At 53.9% G+C, this 14055-nt stretch overlaps 1 protein-coding gene across 5 annotated transcripts; it reads left to right on the forward strand.

The window, feature by feature from the left end:
• The first annotated feature begins 1070 nt into the window (after positions 1 to 1070).
• On the forward strand, positions 1071 to 13264 carry SLC38A7 (solute carrier family 38 member 7). 5 transcript variants are annotated; one of them, XM_006732806.3, is made up of 12 exons: positions 1071 to 1156; positions 1737 to 1877; positions 2982 to 3403; positions 4275 to 4473; positions 4712 to 4856; positions 5840 to 5938; positions 6572 to 6629; positions 6841 to 6955; positions 8312 to 8459; positions 8863 to 9062; positions 9854 to 9908; positions 11451 to 11784. In XM_006732806.3, the coding sequence occupies exons 3-12, from the start codon at positions 3134 to 3136 to the stop codon at positions 11551 to 11553; spliced, it is 1392 nt and encodes a 463-aa protein (XP_006732869.2). In that variant the 5' UTR covers positions 1071 to 1156; positions 1737 to 1877; positions 2982 to 3133; the 3' UTR covers positions 11554 to 11784. The 5 variants fall into 5 exon arrangements, with proteins under 5 accessions (XP_006732869.2, XP_030883457.2, XP_081662629.1 ...); XM_031027597.2 differs by lacking the exon at positions 9854 to 9908 and having other exon boundaries at positions 11451 to 13264; XM_081806503.1 differs by lacking the exon at positions 9854 to 9908 and having other exon boundaries at positions 1083 to 1156; positions 1747 to 1877; positions 11451 to 13264.
• The last annotated feature ends 791 nt before the right edge of the window (positions 13265 to 14055 follow it).

Genomic DNA, 14055 nt, shown 5'->3' on the forward strand with positions numbered 1-14055 from the left:
TAGGAATGTAAAATGGTGCAACTGTTTTGGAAAGCAGTCTGGCAGTTCCTCAAAAGTTTAAACAGTTACCATTTGACTCAGCAATTCTACTCCTATGTAAGTACTGAGGATAAATGAAAACATGCATCCATACAAAAACGTATGTGAGTGTTTATAGCACTGTTACTCACACTAGCCAAAAACTGGAAACAACACAAATGTCCAGTCAACTGGTGAAATGAATAATCAAAATAGGGAATAGCCCAACAATGGCATATTAACCAGCAATAAATATGCTCCAACGTGGATGAACCTTGAAAACAGTAGAAGGCAAAATATATGTGATGAGAAGGTCACATATATTAATCTGTCTGAGGTGGATGTTCTTGTGACACAAGGTCACATATGATTCTATTTTTATGAAATGTCAAGAATGGGCAACTCCGTAGAAACACAGAGTAGATTAGTAGTTTGCAGGGGCTTAGAGAAAGGAGCGGAGACTGGCTGCTCATGGTTACAGAGTTTTAGGAAGAGTGACAGCAGTGTTCTGAAATTAGGCAGGCTGCAAAACTCTGAATATACTAAAAACCACTATACTGGACACTTTAAAAGGGTGAATTTGGGGGCACGTGGGTGGCTGAGTCGGCTAAGCATACAACTCTTGATTTTGGCTCAGGTCATGATCTCAGGGTCTTAGGATCAAGCCCCATATGGGGCTCCCCCCGCACTTCTACCCTAGGGCTCACTCTGTCTCTCACTCTCGCTCTCTCTCTCTCTGAAATAATAAATCTTTTTTTATTTTGTTAAAGATTTTATTTATTATTAGAGAACAAGTGGAAGGAGGGGCAGAGGGAGAAGGAGTCTCCTGGTAGAGCAGGGAGCCTGACGCAGGAATCCATCACAGGACCCTGGGATCATGACCCCAGCCAAAGGCAGACGCTTAACCAACTGAGCCACCCAGGATTAAAACTAACAGGATAAGCATGGTGAGCTGGCCCGCAGAGGGTCTCCGGTCAATGTTGCGGGGTTGAGGATTCAGGGAGCTGGTGCCTTCCAAGACCAAAGCCTGTGGAAAACTACAACTCCCAGCGCCTCCCGCGGCCCGCAGGAGTTCCCGGCGGTCATGTGACCGCGGCTCACGTGTCCTTGCAGCCGGCTCGGGTGTGAAGCAGTGTAGGTAGGTGGAGGAAGGTAGAGGTTGTGCCGGGTGGAAGCTTAAGTCCCGGGGCCTTAAGGGCCCCCGCTGCGGCAGAGTCTTGCCCACTCCCTGCAGGGCTCGGAAGCCCGGCGTCCTCGGTCCCCCGCCCGCCCTCAGTTGGGCCGGCTTTGCCCAGCCTAGCCCCACTGTCTCCACTTGGTGCTAGGCCCGGATCGAGTCCCGGAGCGTCTCCCTAGCTTACCTCACAGCAGCCTCTTCGCCTTGCTTCGGGCCAGGGGATCCTCCCCTCCGCTCCGGGTGCGCCCTGGCCCTCTTCCCAATGCAACCCACCCTGCGGTATTTCTGGGATCCAGCCCCAGGCTGGACTGGGAACCCGCTCCGATTGGAATGTGAGGGGGCCCGCGGCAGTGGTTACAGCTCTGGCCTGAGCCTGTGGATGTCAGGCTTGTAGTTCTGATTCTGCCAACTACCTGCTGTGACATTCCCTTTACCCTTCCCTGGGCCTGTTCCCCTGATTGATCTGGTGTCAGAGCTTCTCAGTTTCCTTCACTCTGCTGACCAGCGCAGAAACAGCTCAAACTCTTCTCTCTGCTGACAGCCGATTTTAGGTGAAGTTTTGAGAAAGAAAAGATTGGGGCCAGCGAGGGAAGTGAGGAAAATCAGATCCCAGATCTTTGGGGAGAAAGAGCTGTAAGGAGCAACACACCCTCCACCTTAGACCATCAGGTGGAAATAGCAGGTAAGCTGGGAGTTGTGGAGCTGAGGACTTTTCTGGGAAGGAGAGCTGAGAACTCTTGGACCAGCGCAGAGACCTCTGTGTCTGAGACGGAAGCAGGGTGGATGAGGAGGTCTCACAGCTCTGGGAGTGCTGACTTCGCAGGGCTCTGTCTGGAGCTATGCTGGAAAGCTGGGAGCCCCAAACTCTACCTCCACTACTCACAGCTTTGATTTTTTGCTGAGTTACTGGTTGGGTAACAGGTTGCATAAGAGGAAGCCCTGTAGCATCTGACTGATCTTTCTGGACTTGGAGCCGGCAGAGAGAGATTCCCTCTGGAGCTGAGGTGTATGCTTGGTGACAGTTGTCTGAGAGCATCCAAATTCTTCCTTTAACCTCTCAGGAGTGTACGATTCCCACCTTTGTTCAGCCATCACCAGGAGGAGAAATGAGAAGCATCTGACTACCTAGGGGGTCTCATTAGCCATTCTAAACCCCCCAGTGTACTGAGGGCATCAGAGGGATGCCTCTCTGATGGGCGTGGTTAGGTCAGTCGCTCGGGAGAAGAGTGAGAATTAATTAGCCTTGAATTTTGAACGGCTTTGAAAGCTACGCAGAATTTAGACTCTGAGCCAGAGGGAGATATGTGGGACTGTAATACATTGAAATACCCCCAGTTCTAGGTGAGGGCTGCTCTTGCAACTCTGGTGTAGAAACAGGCTGAGAAGCCAGATAGATTTAGATCCAAATCCTGTCTTGCTAATATGTGACCCTGGGTCAGTGATATGATCTTTCTGAACCTTATGACCACTGTGGTAAGGACTGAATGAGATAAGATGTGTCCATGATACTCCTGCCCAACATGGAGACTCTCTGTCGTGCTGATGTGTTAGTACTCCTCTGTTTTATGTTTATGTCTTATTGACCCTGAGGGTCTGTAAGCCTGAAGCAAGCAAGATTCGCATCGGATGTATTTCTGTCTCTGCCACCCTGCACTGTGGCACCCATCGCCGTTTTCTGTACAGAGGCACCCCTGGGTTTGAGTCTCCGCCATCTGACCTTCAGAATGTTGTTTCAGCTTTCTGTGCCCATCCCAGGGTAACAGTAGTACCTGTCTCTCCCATCTAGGTTGAGAAGAGCTGGAGCTCACAGGCCTCCTGGGATCATAGTTCCAAACAGGCTGGCACCACCCTCCAGCTGAAGGTGTTCCCTCAGCTGCCCAGGGGATGTGATTGTGAGGCCAAATCTGCAGACCCCGCGGGAAGAGGGCTCCCGGGGCCATGGCCGAGGTCAGCATCAACAGTGACCTCGGCGAGTGGGGCTCGAGCTCAGACTCCGGGGAGCGGGCCCGTCTGCTGCAGAGTCCCTGTGTGGACACAGCCCCCAAGAGCGAAGGGGAGGCCTCTCCTGAGGGTCCGGGCAGAGGCACCACTTCCACCATTGGGGCCATCTTCATCGTCGTCAACGCCTGCCTAGGTGCAGGGCTGCTCAACTTCCCCGCAGCCTTCAGCACCGCAGGCGGGCTGGCGGCCGGCGTCACACTGCAGATGGTGAGTGTGCTGGCCGCTAGGGCAGAAATGCACTTCGGGTGCTGGGTCTGGGTTCTTCCCCCAGAAGAGAGGTTTTGCATCCGGGAGAGTCAGTGCATGACACATGCGGCCACTCTCCCCACCCTCACACTTGGCAGACATTACTAATCTATTCCAGCATTCTCTCCTCTGAGCCCAGATGAGGCTTCAGAGCGCTTCCCAGCAATCAGGGAAGTTTGGACATCGGCTGCAAAATGAATAATTGTGTAGTGTATGTCTAAAAAGTGAGCCCTTTTATTTTATTTTTTTTTTAAGATTTTATTTATTTCTTTGACAGAGACACAGCGAGAGAGGGAACACAAGCAGGGGGAGTGGGAGAGGGAGAAGCAGGCTTCCCACAGAGCAGGGAGCCCGATGCGGGGCTCGATCCCAGGACCCTGGGATCACGACCCAAGCCGAAGGCAGACGCTTAACGACTAAGCCACCCAGGCGCCCCGGGCCTTTATCTTTTAGAACTACATGCTGAACTATTTACTGGTGACATAATTTGGTAGCCTCTATTTCCTTCCACATAATCCGGGGGGGGGTGGGGGAGAGTAGCAGAAACAACATGGGCCACGAATTGATTATTTTTGAAGCCGAGTGATGGGTGAATGGGGGTTCGTGATACCATCCGGTCCACTCTTGTGTATGTTTGAAATTCTCCACAAAACTTCTGTTTTGAGAGAAAACCTCAACTCGGCAGCCTCCAGCAATCTGGTAAAGTTGCCCACAAGATGAGACTCATTTACCAAACTGGCTTCGGGCATTGGCTTAGTAAATGCTGAGCAAGACCAGGCTGCCCTTTGCTGCCAGGCCTTCCCCACACCCTCTGGCTCTGTCCTGCCTGCAGGGCATGCTGGTCTTCATCATCAGCGGCCTCGTCATCCTGGCCTACTGCTCCCAGGCCAGCAACGAGAGGACCTACCAGGAGGTGGTATGGGCCGTGTGTGGCAAGCTGACAGGAGTGCTTTGTGAGGTGACCATTGCCATCTACACCTTCGGCACCTGCATCGCCTTCCTCATCATCATCGGGGACCAACAAGACAAGAGTGAGGCTCCCCCTCCCGACATCCTTCATCCCTCCCCCTCGGCCCTGGGGATCCCCGGGGGAGGGAACAGGCACAAACACCTGCCCCGGGGCCTAGCCTGGGTCCAGCATTCTTCTGCAAATCCTCCCTCCTGGCTGCTGAGCCCATTACACTGATGGAGGCCCTGAGGCTCACCAGAGCAGGAGGGCTGCAGTCTGCAGGGGCCTGGCGTGATGTTCCCTCCTTCCTTCCTGTGCAGTTATAGCTGTGATGGCGAAGGAGCCTGAGGGGGCTGGCAGCAGCCCCTGGTACACAGACCGAAAGTTCACCATCAGCCTCACGGCCTTCCTCTTCATCCTGCCCCTTTCCATCCCCAGAGAGATCGGCTTCCAGAAATATGCCAGGTTCGGAGACCCCATCCCAGCCCAGGCCAGACAGAAGCTCTAATCACAGGCAGCTAGAGACCCAGGCACTGCTGGAGAAGCCCTCTCCTTCTGGGGCAGCAAGAGCGGGCAAGGCAGGGTGGGTCAGGGCTTGCAAAGCTTCCAGCCTAAGGTTTCCTTTTGTGTCAGCAACAAGGAAGACAGTGGCCCTTTGCATCAATGAGAGACTCCACTCCAAATGTCCTTGTCAAAGAAGGGATGGATGATAATCAGGAGTGTGAAGGCAGCTTCCTGGCCAGGGCTATGGTTTTTCCGGGGAGAGTGGATTTTTGATCATTTGGAATTGTCAAGCCTGGCCCTGTGTTCCATGCAGCTTGGTATGAAGGGAGAGGACTGGCTTCCTGGCTCAGGGTCTGAAAAGCTGTGTGATTCTGAGCTGTTTCCTGCGATCCATAATTGACAGGGTCGCACTCAGCTGTCTCCAAGCTCCCCTTTCATGTTGACATCCCAGCCCTTTTCCCTCCAGCATCTCCTAGTTCTGAAGGGCCCTGTTCGCAGCTGTCACCAAGTGGGGGCTGCACGGATGGAAGTTAACAGATGTGCTTTCAAGCCCAGACCTCTGAGCCATGGAGCTGAACCAGAGCATTTCCTAATGGTCAGAAATATCAGTCTTGCCCCCTCTTGGGTCCAGCTCCCTCCAAGCTGTGACCAGTTTCTCTAAAACTTATTTCTTTTTTTTTTTAAGTTTATTTCTACACCCAACATGGAGCTCAAACTCATGACCCCAGGATCAAAAGCCGTATGCTCTTCTGACTGAGCCAGCCAGCCACCCCTCTAAAACTTATTTCTTGTGCATCGTTTTAATCTTTGTTTGGAATAGTCTCCCAATTCATTCGGTAGACACTGTGGTCACGAGAGCTGAAGATGGGTACTCCCTGGGGTGGAAGTAGAGAGAGGGCAGCTGGGGCTGAGGAAGAGGAAGCTCAGTCCATTCTTTCTGGCAGCTTCTTGAGCGTCGTGGGCACCTGGTACGTCACTGCCATCATTATCATCAAATATATCTGGCCAGATAAAGAGATGACCCCAGGGGACATCCTGACCAGGTGGGTAAGAACCCCCGGGGGACGCCACCACTTGGGCCCCAGGAGGTGCTAGGTCAGACATCAAAAGGCCACACAGGTGCTCTTCTCAAGGCTCATTCGCTCACCAGAACTTGACTCATCGGTCATTGTAGAAAGGAGGCAGGAATCTCTTTTTATTGGAGGGAAGAGTGAGAACCAGGGATGGGGAGACTTTGCCACCAATATCCAACAAGATGAGTCATCATGAGACGAGGCCTCTGGTTATGGAGACTACCAAGGTGGACTTGTCCATTTTTACGACTTGTGCTCATCTGTAACTTCTGTATTTTCTGTATGAGGATGAAGCTGTTTTGTCATTTAAAAAAAAAAAAAAAAAAGTTTCTTGTGTTTGAAAGAGAAAGAAAGGAAAGCAAAAGCCCGAGTGCAGGAGCCAGAAATTCGGGATATTGGTCCCTGGAGGGTCTTCCAGAGCCTCAGTTTACTGACCTGTGAAATGGAGAGGTGCCCTCTCCTGTTACCAGACTTAGGGGGGTTGAATGTGTAGAATAGTGCTGGGGGAGGGTCATGGTGGGCTGAGTGAAGAGGAAGGGCATGGGGGCGGTCAGTGGCTCTGGGGGGTGCACAGGCAGCAGATCCGTGTGTGTTTGTCCACAGGCCAGCTTCCTGGGTGACCGTGTTCAATGCTATGCCCACCATCTGCTTCGGATTTCAGGTGCCGGTTGCAAGGTTCCTGTCTCGGCCTCTCAGCTTGCTCCCCACCCCAGGCTGGAACCCACATTACAGGGAGGATGGGGACATCCTGGGAGGAAAGACAGAGTTGGGGCCCTGGGACTTGTCCTGTGGCTTTTGTCCCCAAAGTACCTCCCTCTGGAAACCGGGGAAGGGGTTACTTCCCCCCATAACTGTGACCTTCACCCTAACAGTGCCATGTGAGCAGCGTGCCCGTCTTCAACAGCATGCGGCGGCCCAAGGTGAAGACCTGGGGTGGGGTGGTGACAGCCGCCATGATCATTGCCCTCGCTGTCTACATGGGCACAGGTGAGTGCTCCCCTCTGAGGGCTGGACTTGGAGTGCTCCCAATCTCCGCCTTTGTCTCCGTGTCCTCTGGCCCAGCTCTCCTGGGGATAGCCCTGCACTCCCAGCATATCAAAAACACTTCTGTAGGCATTGGCTTGAACCTGGGCTGCCTTGGGCCTCCTCCCGCCCAAATGAGAGAGATATATTCATCCATTCATTCAGCAGCTCTCAATCAGTGCCTGCTAAGTGCCAGGAAACGTTCCCAGCGTGGGGGATGCCATGAAGACTGACAGCCATGGTCCTGCTTTCGTGGAATTGACGGTCTAGGCAGAGAGAGTCTTACAGAGTAAATGAGGAATCAGTAAGGCATTCTAGACAGTGGCGAGTGCCACCGTGACAGTCAAACAGGGAAGATGTGAGTGGGACTGGGAGAGGTGGGGACAGCCAACATGGATCACAGAAAGGGGGTGGTTCACAGAAGGCTCCTCTCTCAGGGGGTGGCATCTGGGGGGGCCCCCAGTGATGAGGAGCCAGAATCTGAAGGGCTGGGAGAAGAGCATTCCAGACAGGCAGAAAATGCCAAGCCCCTGAGGCAGGGACAGAAAGGTCTGGAGTGGGGTGAGTTGGGGGCGGGTGGCAGGCAGTGAGGCCAGACAGGGAACGGATAGGTCCTATTGGGCCTGAGGACTGTTGGGAGCCAGAGAGGAAGCATTTCAAGCAGGGGCACGTCTTGGCAAAAAATGGCCATGGGCGCCATGCGGGAAATGGTTTGGATGACAGAGCAGGACCAGAAGACCAGGAAGTCCAGGCCCTGTGATTCCTTCCACAGGTGTTAGGGGGCCAGCACTGTTCTACCTCTGAAGACAAAGCCAGGAACAAGAGAGGCAAATAGGCAGAGTCCCTGTCCTCCTGGGGCTCGTGTTCTGGCTGGGGAGATACGCAATGAACAAGTGTTTAAAAAAGAAAATGCAGAGAGAGAGTAGTGCTCTGAAGAAAATAGAGCAAGGTGGTGTGAGTGAGCACCCAGGGCCAGGGGTTATGGTGGATGGGCAGGGTGGACGCGTTCTCTGAGGAGCGGACATCTGAGCTGCGACCTGAACGGTGAGGGGATGGGGGTATGAAGGGCTGGGCAGACAGAATGTTCATGCAGATGCCCTGACACAGGAATGTGCTGGGTGAGCTCAAGATGACAAAGGTGGCAGTGGGGATGGAATGGGAGAAGTCAGGGAGAAGGCCTCGGGTCCCAGCCCGACACCCTCTTAGCCTCCAGAGCTGCTCCACCGCCCTCCCCATCTGATGTTGCACCCAGGAGTCAACAGTCCATCCCCTTACCCTCCCAGGATCGCCCCTGCCCAGCCCTCTTGTCCCTGTCCTCAGGCATCTGTGGCTTCCTGACCTTTGGAGCTGCCGTGGACCCCGATGTGCTCCTGTCCTACCCTTCCGAGGACATGGCTGTGGCCATTGCCCGTGCCTTCATCATCCTGAGTGTGCTCACCTCCTACCCCATCCTGCACTTCTGTGGGCGGTGAGCCCCCTCTCCATCCCATGAGGGTACTCCCTACCCCCCAGGCTCCTCTCTTTTTGTAAGCCCTTTGAACATGGTCCTTTGACCTTCCGTGAGTCCTCTAAGAACCTGTAGTCCAGATCCTTTCCTGAACACCCAGCCTTGTAGGTACCCAAGGAGAATAATAGTATCAGTTCCTAGGGTTGGGGGGGAGAGGAATCCTGGGCCAGCCCAGGCACTAAGCGCATCGCATCCGCCATCCCAGCCAGTCCCCATGGCAACCACAAGAGGAGTCCTGCTAGGCCCATTTCACAGAACAGGGAACAGTCTCAGAGCTTAGGGCCATACCCCCAGTCTACCCGCTCAGAGGTCTGGCTCTGGGAACTGGAAGTGGGGGCCTCTGAGCCACTGTCTTCGTGGGCAGGGCGGTGGTCGAAGGCCTCTGGCTACGCTACCAGGGGATGCCGGTGGAGGAAGACGTGGGGCGGGAGCGGAGGCGGCGCATGCTGCAGACCCTCGTCTGGTTCCTGCTCACCCTGCTGCTGGCGCTCTTCATCCCTGACATCGGCAAGGTCATCTCGGTCATTGGAGGCCTGGCCGCCTGCTTCATCTTTGTCTTCCCAGGTGGGGACCCCCGGCACCCCCCTCCCCGCAGCACTGGTGCCCACGCCTCTCGGCCTCGGCTCCTCCCTTGCTTTCCTGCTAGTGCTTATTAACCATCCACCTTGGGCTCTGTGCTAACCCCTGCCCCTCCTGAAAAGAAAGCACAGGCGTGTTCTCCACTTTGCTGATGAGGAGATGGGAGGAAGTTAACAGACTCAGCTATTGAGTAGCAGCTTTTTTGACCCAGATCTGTCTAGGTGCACAGCCTGCACTCTTAACCTTTCATTCACGCATCTGTTGCTGCCTGCCGATGAGGGGTCAGGCTGGTTCAGGCCGTGATAGCCCAGAGGGTGATGGGGTCCGGTGGCGGCACCCCGATGCAGAGGTCGGGAGACTTCAGACACGAGTCTGCCGCCAGATCCTGGGAAATGGTCGCATGTGCCCAGCCACGAGTTCCACCTGTACCCAGCTTATTCCTCCCCGGGAGACCAGCTGGCAAGTCCTTGCCACGGTGCTTGGAGCAGTGGCGGCCACACCTGCTCAGAAGGACACTGGGAAGGGCCCCAGGTGTTGTGGGCGCTGCTGCTGAATCACCTTCCGCTGCCGCCCGTGAGCTCTGAGGCCCGGTGCGGCCCACGGGGTGCCTGTCAGGTGCTGGCCTCCAGCTGTGTGCGGAGTGGGGGCAGGGTATTATCTGGAAGAGCACACGCAGGCCTTTCTCCACTCACTGCTACGGCCTCTTGGTAAAGGGGGAGGATGGGCCCGAGGGAAGGAGCCCACCCGAGCTCTGGGGGCCTCCTCTTCTCTTCCAGGGCTGTGCCTCATTCAGGCCAAACTCTCTGAGATGGAAGAAGTCAAGCCGGCCAGGTAAAGCAGGGCACCCTGTGGTCCTGTCAGGGAAGTGCTGGATGAGGGATGGTCTGGCAGGGGCACGGGGGGCCGAAAACAGGTAGGGATCAAGAGACTTCTGTACTTGAAAAACATAAGAGTTTTCTAAATCCCTTTTTAAATGGGTGGCACATGCTGGTTGTACCAGTTCCAATGCTACTGAAGGACTTCGGAGAAGAATGTGGAAGTCCCTCTTGCCCCTACAGCCCACTCCCCACCAATCCCTCGTCCTGAGAGAGCTCTCTGCATGAAGCATGCATGTGTATGCACAAGCACATGAGGCTCTGTGTCTAGTTTGGGTTTTCCAAAAATGGCTTTATGCTAGACTTTTCTACTGCTTGCTTTCTTTCACTTAACCATTTGTCTTGGAGATCACTCTCTGTCAGCACAAGAAGATCCGTCCACTTTTCTTTTCTGAGGGCTGCAGAGTGTTCTGTTTGATGAATGCATGAATACTCTTATACACGGACACCTTGGCACACCTATTTTGAGGATCTTGGCAGGATCAATTCTTAGAAGGAAATTGCTGGATTGTGGGACATGCTCATTTTCACTTTTGCACATGGGCTCCAATGTCCCTCTAGAAAGGCGGTACCAGTCAGAGTCCTAGCAGCAGAGAGGGAGAGTGCTCTCTTTTGCACAGCCCTGCCGGTATTGTATGGAAAAGCCTTTTCAGTTTTTGTTAGTCTGATACATGAAAAACACAACATTGTTTTAATATCCACATTTCTTCGAATAGTACAGAGGTTGAAAACAGGTTGCAAGCTTTTAAAAAAAAATTATTGTGCAAGAAGTATTCATTATAGAAAACTTTTTTTTTGTAAGATTTTATTTATTAGAGACACAGCAAGAAAGGGAACACAGGCAGGGGGAGTGGGAGAGGGAGAAGCAGGCTTCCCACCGAGCAGAGAGCCCGATGCGGGGCTCGATCCCAGGACCCTGAGATCATGACCTGAGCCGAAGGCAGACAATGGACTGAGCCACCCAGGCACCCCTCATTATAGAAAACTTTAAAAATACAAGTCTAAGGAAGAAAATTAAAATCACCCTTAATCTCAATACCCTGCTATATTCTTACAATGCCCTGTTGCTATCTTTGATACATGGATTTGCAGATGTCTGCTTTTTTTGTAAATGGAGTGGATTACACTCCATGTGAACTGCTTTTTCCTGAACATATTTCCATCAGGACACATGCGTTCTAATCCTGGTTCTGCCCTTGGCTTGCTGTGAGTAGTTAGTGAATCCCATTAGGCCTTGGTCTCCTGACCAAGTTTAGGGATCTAGACTGGTCCCACATACCTTTGTATGAAAAGTCATCTAGAAGTAGGAAGTGTTCTACCCACGGGAGAAGTGGTATAAGTAATTACAATAATTAACTGATATATATATACATATATATACTTATATAGATATACACATTTATATATATATACTGTATATATATATATATATATATAAAAGTCTGCAAAGTCAAGCGTGGGTTGACTTACTAGGCCCCTCTCTCCCTCTACCCTACAGCTGGTGGGCGCTGGTCAGTTATGGTGTCCTCTTGGTCACCCTGGGAGCCTTCATCTTTGGCCAGACCACAGCCAACGCCATCTTTGTGGATCTCTTGGCATAACCACTGCCTCCCAGGCAACACATGGCTTTTGCCACTGGACCCAGGAACCCATCTCCTTGAGCTGTGGGGCCACCCTGAGTCCAACATCATTCGTCTTTCCTGCTGGGATGATATCTGGACATCCTTTCCCAGGGACAGTTCTGGAGTGAAAGCAGGCCTCACACCTCTGGACAGCTCAAACCCGGCAGTGCGAGGATTGGGGGAGGAGGTCTCGTGTCACAGAAGAACCTTCCCTGTCCTCCAACTCTCAACTTCTCCATGCCTGAAAAACATGGGGAAAGAGGGTCAGAACATCTCCGAAAAAAAGAACCCAGCCTGACTTTGCTTTGGAGAAAGAGTGTGGGCAAAGGGCCACCACCATCCTTCACAGAGCAGCCTGTCCTGAGCAGGGGCTGCGCTCATTACCCCGGCACTCAGGGCCTGCTCCAGTTTGTCAGCCGCTTGGCCCACAGTGGCTTCTCTGGTATCTGGCAACTTCCAAAGGGAGCACAGAGGTAAATCGAGTCAGGCCCTGTCCACTCCATCCTGGGGCCTCTTTCCCCAAACCTGAGGGTCCAGGCATCCCTGTCTTCCCCCATCCCCAGACATCATCAAGTCTAATGTTTACAAACGGTGCCAGCCCGGCTCCGAACCCGAGGCCGGGGACCGTGCCGCACCATCACGGTGCTGTGAGGACTCCTCAGTCAGCTTTTCCCTAGGCAGGACGGCTGCTTCTCTCTTTCTGATTCCAGGTGGACCCCTCGCTTCAGAGGCACGGGGTGGGTGATAGAGAAGACTGGGAGCCTTCCACACCCATGTGGGCTGGGCTGGTCGGGCTCAGGGTGAGCCTCTCTGGTAGCTTCTCTTCTGCCTACCCTCTAGTCACCTCTCCCCTGTCACCCTAGCAGGATAGCCCACGGAGAAGAAGAGCTGCTGAGTTGTCACTGAGCGTAGTCCCGCCAGTCTGGAAGTTTGCCTTCCAGTCCAGATCTTGTCTGCTCCCTCCCCACCTCATTTTTTCAGCCCCTACCCCATTTTCCTAGCTCAGTCTCTCCGGCTCACATAAGCCTGGGGGGGTAGTAGGGGATGTGCCCGACCTTCTCTTGTCAGCTCCAGGGGTCCACCAGGCCTGGCCTGAGGTTACACTGGATTGTGCCCCAGGCGAGGTGAGGAGGACACTGTTCTCCTGGTCTGCGTTCCCCTTTCTCTCTCTGGCTGTTCACTCTGACCCACCAATCCCAGGCATTGACTCGGGCTTCCTCCACCTGGAACTCCCAGCATTTCCTCGGTCCCTCTTCAGCAGGGGTGAGTGGGACCCCCCACCCAGCAGCCCACCACTCAGGGCGCTGAGATCACAGAAGCAGAGGCTGGCCGGCGGCCGGCTGGGCTTCTGCTCAGTTTCCAGACTGGAGGACAGCCGTTCCTCACATCCCCGCGCCCTCGGGCCCTCGGGCCAGACCCTCGCTGCTGTTTTCCCTCAGCCCCAGCACGGTTAGGACGGTCCTGTCAGCAGGGCTGCGCAGCCTCCTGGTGTCGGATTTCAGCTGAGGAGTGGGGGATGGGGGGCACCGCCCAGAAAGAGACCCGTCCGGAGGAGCTGGAATCTGGCCGCTTGGCCTCACCTCAGGAGCCCCTGCCCTGCCCTCCACGCCAGGGTATTTTACTGTTTCTTTGCTACTTGTGCACATTCGTACCAGAGAGGATGGTTAATAAAAAGGGGCTGTGCTGCTGAGCTGTGTGGCCTCCGTCTGGTGCTGGGGACAGAGTCCAGGCCACTGACGGGAGGGAGATAGGCTGGGTGGGGGAGGGGCTGGCGGCAGGACTTTTGGCCTTACCGACTTTGACCCCTGTCTCAGGCATGAGTGCTGCCATGCTCCCTTCACCGAGATGGGAATATGTAAGTGGCTCTTGATGCCTCCCCTTTCTTCCCCATCCCATCAGCACCCCCCCACCACCACCACCAACCTCCTGTCCCGCTGCCTCTGCCTTGGTTCCAGCCCTCACGTCTTCCCCACACCGCACGGCTTCAGACCAGTCTCTGTGCTGTGTGTCTCGCTGACCTCACATTCTGGGACGAGCTTCAAAGTCCTGAACAACCAGCCTCATCCCTTCAGAGGCATGTGTTGAGCAGGCCCTGGTTATAGAGCCAGGCACTGCTCAGGGCCGGCAGGAAAATACTCAGCAAAACAGCAGCTCCACTCTCAGACTCCTGCGTATGACTGATGCCAAGCAAGTGGCCACACAAGTACGTACTTGCAAGTTATGATATGTGCCAACAAGAGAATATATAGAATGTTCTCTTTGGGGGCCTGAAGCTTGTCTGGGGAGTCAGGGAAGGCTTCCTGGAGGAAGCGGCATTTGAGCTGGCCCCTGAATGATGAGTAGGAATAAACTAAGTGGGGAGAGGTGGGGGAACCTTTCCAGGCCATGGGAACTGCATGGGGAAAAATTTCGTGTTTGGTACTTGGCATTTGAAGAACTGAAAAGTGGCCATTGTCTTTGGGTTATCACCTGGGTGTGGGA

Source organism: Leptonychotes weddellii, chromosome 16, assembly GCF_054177405.1.
Source record: "Leptonychotes weddellii isolate Sample4059 chromosome 16, ASM5417740v2, whole genome shotgun sequence".
NCBI lineage: Eukaryota > Metazoa > Chordata > Mammalia > Carnivora > Phocidae > Leptonychotes > Leptonychotes weddellii.